This window comes from Mya arenaria, chromosome 10, assembly GCF_026914265.1.
Source record: "Mya arenaria isolate MELC-2E11 chromosome 10, ASM2691426v1".
NCBI lineage: Eukaryota > Metazoa > Mollusca > Bivalvia > Myida > Myidae > Mya > Mya arenaria.
The window spans coordinates 25,041,616-25,049,491 of NC_069131.1; the positions used below are offsets into that span (position 1 = coordinate 25,041,616).

General features: G+C 32.3%; 1 protein-coding gene across 1 annotated transcript in view; it reads right to left on the reverse strand.

The window, feature by feature from the left end:
* LOC128204507 (microfibril-associated glycoprotein 4-like) overlaps positions 1-4,869 on the reverse strand; it is a 45,954-nt gene extending 41,085 nt beyond the window's left edge. Inside the window, exons 1-7 of the mRNA XM_052905920.1 lie at positions 4,774-4,869; positions 3,833-3,893; positions 2,636-2,746; positions 2,498-2,602; positions 1,831-1,944; positions 724-860; positions 206-302 (exon numbers count right to left, since the gene is read on the reverse strand). Coding sequence (XP_052761880.1) covers positions 206-302; positions 724-860; positions 1,831-1,944; positions 2,498-2,602; positions 2,636-2,746; positions 3,833-3,893; positions 4,774-4,869 — 721 coding nt within the window. The remainder of the gene's footprint in view (positions 1-205; positions 303-723; positions 861-1,830; positions 1,945-2,497; positions 2,603-2,635; positions 2,747-3,832; positions 3,894-4,773) is intronic.
* Positions 4,870-7,876: the final 3,007 nt, after the last annotated feature.

Consider the following 7,876-nt stretch of genomic DNA (forward strand, 5'->3'; position numbering starts at 1 on the left):
ACATGAAATATCTTAGTATTAAGGCTGCAAACAACTGCAACTCGACGGACCGCTTTATATTGTTTATATAACAGATATTAAAGTGGCAAACCAGACACAAACACAATCTGTACTCAACGTCACCATTGTGGGTAGCTTAGATTTTGAATGATCGTTTAAAAAATCAACTATATATGACTAAATGATGACAGCCCGGTCTACGTACCCAGCCAATATTCCCCGGAAATATTACCAAAGCCATTTGTGTAATCAGTCAGGTATCGGTAGAAGTTAACAGATCCGTCAAACCGGTTCTGGAAAACCTAAGAATGCAAGAAATGTTCTTTTTCATATTATCTTATAACATTCTTTGGTATTCAATTTGCAAATATTCGATGATAATGATTGCTGAATATATGTTACAAATGATTAGTTTTACCCAAGTTTGTTCACCTTTTGTCAAAATGAAATATATTAATTATATTGTTTTTAATTAAAATATCGCATTTCTGTGCCAAAGTCTCAAACTTAGACTCATGCAGTTAGTGAATATGGCCCAAGACAACATTATATGTTATCTACATAATCCAAATATTGGCATAACAACATCAACACAAATAGTCTGCTTGCAATTGTATTGTAAAGGCCTTGCTATTTTAAAATAATATACATCCACGTTTGGAAAATTGGAATTGACGATAAACATGAACTAAAGCAAAAGCAAAACCATATGAGACAACTTACTGTCCATCCAGCCCCGTCAGATGACCTGACACACACTACTTGAATAACTGTGTGGCTTTTCCAGAGACGAATACTGTAAACACCGTCAGCTGCCGTCTTTTTTTGGCGATATATATCATTGCAGTCGGTGGCAGTTACTTAAAATAACAGAAAAGTGATTTAGATAATGTTTTGTTCGGAAATATTCTTCTATAATTAAGGTAGTTCATTAATTCAGAAAATATGAATATCTGAATACTTCAGATTTCCATTAAATAATATCGAATGCAATGGGACTTTCTTAGTAAAATATGTATTTTAGAGTCATTTTTTGAGGGAAAAAAACATTTAAATGGGCATTTGAACATTTTGAAATTGATATTTTAATGCACAGTAGACCTCCAATTGTACAAATCATAAAGAGACACATACTGACTGTGCATATAGTATATATTTATGCAAAGAGCATTTTAGATCTTTATGAAAAAATCGATTGGCTCACGAATCAGGTGATAAAAAAACATGCACTGAAAATGTACTTTTAAATTCAGTGTTTGGGCATTAAAGGTGTTGATATATTTTTGCAAAACTGCAAATGATAGGTTCTAGTATCAAAACATATTATGCGTTTAAAATATTAAAAAATGGCACGTAAAATCGTTAACAAAATTGTAAGGTATTTATATGATGTATAACAAAAAGACGTATTGAAACCATGTCTACCTATTCTTATCCTAATTTTGATATGAAAGGGAAATAAAAAAAGAAATTTCTTAAATGATATATTCAGCAATGTATGGGCAACCACAAACATTCACTAGATCTATACATGTACAATAAATGTGATTAATAAGATTATTTTAAGTGAGTTTATGCTCTTTGTCAAATCATAACGAGGTGAGAAAGTGACTTAAAAATCGAAGACACCATAGATAAAATCATAAAGTTTAGAAAGAACAGAAATTCATATTCTGTGACGCTAGTTGCTTCAGAGTTTTCACTGCACATTAAATATGCATGTTGCAGGTATAAAAATCACCTTTTAAATATCACATTTAAGAGAGTAATATGACCAACTCCGTTTTGCTTTAGTAGTTTAATGTTAAGAAGCAAACTGTTTTAGTTAACCTATATTATCTTCGTTACAAGTAGCACCACCATAACCAGTCTGGCAAATACACGTAAACCCGGTGACATCTGCAACACAGCTTCTGTAATAACAAGGGCTATTTGCACAACTATCTGAAAATCAATACGTTAAGTGATTAAGGGTTAAGTTTATTATTAATTCATAATTAGAACGGATTTATCATCTGTTGCAAAACCAGAGTATAGGTTTATGTTTGCTAGTATACATTTATAGAATTAAACTTGGTTATATGATAATGCATATTAGCTGAATGTTCAAATTCATAGTTTGTTACCTGTCCAAGGCTCTGTATAAAGTAACCGACTTACCTGATTAAATTGCCGATTGACTGTTGATTACGCAATATAAATGTACGGCATATTTGATGAGGTTATACATATAATGCATTTAAATTCACCTGCTATTTGAGGATAACTGGCTTTTGTAATACTGGAGATCATTTAATGAACTAAATTAGTCGTCTGCCTGATAACCTTTGAAAAATTAACCGATTCATTAAAATGAAATGATCTAGTTTACACAAACTATAACGCTGTTTATTCGAGTTTTATTATGACAAACTGAATTGTGAAATGAAACTATATGTATGCTCATATGGATATGGCAATGAATAAAAATAAGTAATATATGCTTGGCAAAATTTACCTAAATTGCAGTTCCTTCCTTGGTACCCCTGGGTACAATGGCACGTGTAATTGTTCCTACTTGAGAAGCATTCACCGTGTACACATGGGTTGGAAAAACAATGATCTGTAGAGCTAGATCCAGAACAATTTAGCATACCTGTCAGCTCACAGCTTGATCCATATGTGCCATTTTTACACACACATGTAAAACCTCCCCCGAAAGGAAGACATGTTCCGTTTCCATCACAAGAATTGTGTTTACACAAATCTGTAAACAAATGATGTCCTTCATTAAAAATGAACATTGATCTATTTATTTATAAGACCTCTTGTCAACAATTGCTAAGCAACATAGACAAAACTTAATTTGAATAGTTTATAAGACCGTTTTCCTCAAAGGTTTGTTACCATTGATAATTCATCTAGACTTTCAATATGTTAAGCACACATGTTTACAATTAACAAAGGCTATAAACATGCGCAATTACACATACATGTATATCTATTTAAGTTTCAACTTTTATTAATTGTCATCTTCTTGAGTAGTTTAACGTTTGGCGGAAGGATATTTGCGGGTTGGCAGCAGGGTATTTTTTGTCGTGGTATGATCAATACGATCAGTACACCAGTGCCCGTTTAATGATGTTACTATTAAATGTCAATAGAATGTCAACGTTTCGGAAGCATCGTGAAACAGCCGTGAGTGTGCTGTTGAAAAAAAAATGTTAAACGTTCAATTGTTAAATTAAATCTAAAGTAATATGCAAGCACTTTTAATAATTGCATAAACTTTCCTTTTTGTATTGATTTATAATTTATCGCTCATGTCTCTAAATGTGTTGCATTGCAACATAAACAATTGGTAACAATATTGAACGGCATATTGCAGCGTATGTGTTACCGATTTAATGATGAACATACTACAAGTATCTCGAGTTACCCATTATTTGTCAATTGCACTATGTGTATGAAACAACATACTGATTGAGTTTTAGACAAAAACGTTAAACATACTCTTTAAGAGGAATGTGGCTTTGTTGTCAATCTACGATACAACAAGGAGAATACGACCAAGATTGTCGAAACATATGACATTGGTTGGCCAAATCGTAGATAAAGCATTCATTTATTTTTCATGATCACCATTTATTCGGAAGCTCTAAAAACCAAATGCGCTACTGACAAGCGCTCGTGATTGACTGTTTTAACGCCTTACTGTATTACGATTTTTAGTGGCGTTTCCCATGAAAGAAGCCAATTTTAGCACGACACATTAGAACTATCATCACAAGTTATTTTCATTTTCCAGTTAAATGAACGTTTGTTATGACACATATAAACTTTCAATACTTACCACTTGTCAAATTGAAAGCATTGTCAGACCTTTCTTGATCACGAACCCTGTTGTTTAACTGCTGAAAAACACAAAGTGTTTCACACGATGAAACAAGCCCCTTTAAAGCGGAAATGGGTCATATAGCATTTTCAACACTTAAGATTTAGCTCCAAATAGTAAAGTAGGATACTGACAGGCCAAGTAGCCATCCAACTAATATCCTGTTGAACGACCCAACAGGCTCTCAACGAAAACTTTATGAAGTATATTTAAAAAAAAAGTAATCAGCTAAACTGCTATCACTTTTTATCCCCTTTTTCAAGGACAGCACCGGATGAAGATTTAATCAAGAGAGATAACTAGCACCAAACACTCTAGAATACTATTTATATATCATCACAGTTGAAGATCTACTGCGGGACGTTTGTTATTTTTTTGATAAATGTTCAGTTTTCAATTTGAAGAAAACATATTTATACATGTATTTAAAAATTAGTGCACAGAAGAATTACAGCATTATTTAGCATCGTGGCTATATTTAAACCAAATTAACAAACATTTAGCATTGTATTAAGACAATCAAGAAATGTTTTAAAGTATGAAATGAGTGCTGTCAAGGGGTTTAACCGTTTTATGCCGCATTCTTGTCCTGACATATATCAAAACTAAACGTATAAGCCTCACCGAATCAACTGGAATGAGATGAAGTGTAAAGAAAACTTCACCTCAACTTTTATTTTTATTAATAATACTCAACGACCAGATCAGATAAAGACTCGCACAGGAATTAAACCAGCGCAGCAACAGTGTTTATCAATCCAAGATACGACGATGCAAAACAAACGATTAAACAGACATCGGACACCGCTTACCTAGTTACAGGTTAAAGTCTCCTTTTCTTCCAAGTCTCTTTAAATCCCATTTTATATCGTTATCTAGCGCACCAATAATGATCTCACCTGGGATGTTTCCTCGAGGTCTTTTATCCTGTTACCCTGCTCTGTTACAATATTCTGCAGTTGTTTGGTTTCCGTTTCAAGTTCAACAAACTTCATCAGAACTTTGTAATCGAAATCAAATCTAGAGAAACATTGCGGTTCGTCGTTCAATTTCAATCCCGAAACTAATGTCACAAACAAAATGCACACGCAAAACGAAAATACTAACATCTTTGATTTTAAGCAAACTAAACTCTAGCATGCCATTATTTTCTGAGAGTTTGCAGTAAATATGTTACAAGAGTCTTATGAAGGTCAATAGGAACACATGTTAATGGGTAATATCCTGAAAACATTGAAACCTGAAGCCCATGTGCTTTAGGTTTCTCAAGATTGAATACTAATTTGATTTGCCTTAATAGTGGTACTTCTAATTCAGAAGTATTGCTAATAATTTTGATTTTCATCAGTGCCAGTTGTCGTGCGAAAGTATTCCAATGCAAAAATATTGTAAGTAGTTCATTAGCTATATTATTTGTACTTAACAAATCATCCGGCGAACATGCTTTAAATCACAAAGAGGCAGAAAAATAAAATGAGTATATAAGTACATAGAGGCACAGGCGGGATCTTAATATGTTAACCAACAAGGCTTTTGAATTTAATAAGAATTTAAATTTCCATGAAATTTATTTTGTATAATTTGAGTATAATTCGATTTATAAAAATGTTTGAATATTTGTATTTGTCGCAATGTTGTACAGTATTTGGCCAACCATTATTCAAAACATCACAAACAGACCACATACACAAGTTGTGATTTTTATCAGCTTAAGTTGTCTTCAAAATCACGCTGAAATAATAAGCATGTAAATTATCATAAACTTTGAAAGAATTTACTGACTTGGAAATAGTACATTTTAAATAAATGTTGATGAAGCCACAGGCCGCGGGCAATCATCCACCTTGGTTATAATCTGAACACTTTCATTGAACCTAATTGTATTCAGCTTTGTTTGTTAACCATAAAATTATCTGACTTAAATGAATGTGTTATTAGTTTGCTCCATCGTATACCTATGCACGTGTATCCAAATGGCAAAATCTAGAACAAGTACAGAAAATTCATCTAGGCTTAGTCTTTCGGCAGTTCAATTTTTGATAGTTTGCTATATATATAACAGACACTGAAGAAAATGAAGCAATACGGTATTGGTATTGTATATAAATATCATTAAAAACAACAAAACACATTCCTGTGAAATATTTATTAACGACAAAGCATTTTTTCCATTTATTACTTTATTTTACTATGCACAACTATTATAAGCATTAATAACATGAACTCAAGTTCACATAATGACATATTTTATATCTGTACAAAAACAACATAACCATTTTTGTTTTGATCTTTCAAGTAAAATCAGTTAAACACATCAATGCATTGAAATAATCGTTTTTGCATCAACCTGTTTTACGTCCCTTTAAAATGATATCTTATTGTCATAGTTATTATTGGCTTCATATGTGAGTGGATAGAATTTAAAACAAGAATTAAAAATGATGACAAAGTTGGGGAAAACAAGCGTGGTGCCATTCGTGACGTTTATACAGATTTAAAATAATTGGAGTTAGGTTTAAAATCCAATTTTGAAACGTCTCCAGCAGTTGCGTTCAAACATCCGCAATCCAGGAGCCTATAATAAACGAGAGACACGCTGTCCTAGTCCCATTCCATTGAATGGATCCGGTGATGTCACCAAAAATTACGTCCAGTCACTCTTTGTACGTCCCTTCCACCGCCGCCACTACCATCCTTCCATGTAGTTACTTGAAACCCGATAGAAGTCGGCTGTTCCGTCAAAACGGTTTTGAATCAGCTGTATGGAAGGATTTGTATTTGAAAATGCCGATTTATTTTGAAAAGCGATCTTTTGGCAGAATAAAATCCACCAAGATATGAATTAATCAGTCTTGGTTAATTGAGACCTTAAGTATTTTAATTTAAACTATATTGCTTTAGAGCTGCACTACACAGATTAACCGTTTTGACATCTTTTTAATTTGTGGTCGCACTTGTCTGATTTCAGTTCAACAAATGATGTTTAATGCCGAAAAATCATTATTCTTAAAGCGTTATTAAAGCTTTCAAACATAAAACATTAATTTTCGACCGTAAGTATAAAAAGTGCGATCTGATCTTTTGTCTGCAGTTAGTAGTCTTTATAACCGGTGTCCAGACATTCACGAAAAAAAAGTTGATTTACAGACAAAAAAACTGTAAATCTGTGACAGTGCAGCTTTAAGGCCACACTTTATTTATGTTTTGTTCAACGGATGTACCGCACCGACTTTTTGAAAATATAAAAATACAACTTGTATATTTTTTTTTTATCTTAATTTGGTTTGTGCGACAACTGTATTGTATTGTTTTGTAAAGCGAAGTAACCGATGTATGGAATATTATTAAGTAATTAAAAATCGGAATAAGAAAAAACGATCAAGTGCCATGTTCATTTTTTCGTGGATTTCTTTTCTGTCCCTTATTGCTTCGGGCGCAGCTAAAAGAAAATACTTCTGATGTATTTTCTAGATATTGTTCTTTAATGGCATTTATATAAACAAATACCTGTAACTGCTTACATGAGACAGCCTATACAATATGAAGCTATATGGAGCCTTAGAAATAACCAACTATTTATATATACTCTTGTAATATTCTTACCTGAACCAAGTAAGATTAGTTTAAAATATGTTTTGGTGAAACAACTGCAGAGCGTAATTGTATACCAATGACTTCAACTTTCATATAATGCAGTAACTAATTTGCTACCAAGTAAAAACACTATAATATAACAAACAAAATGAAAACAAAAGTACTGAAAGTAATATGAAAGTATTATGATGTCCATTTGGAGATAAATATGAATGTGAGCGCTTACTTATGTCATAATGTGACCTGGATTTCCTGATCATTTTAATTTTGAAACCAACTTTATAAAAGTACCTAAACGTTTGCCATCTTATAAATTATCTATATGAAACGAAACAAATCTATTATAGATATCTTTAAAGGAATTTTTAATATCATTCTGATATAACAGGTAAATATTCTAATATAAAA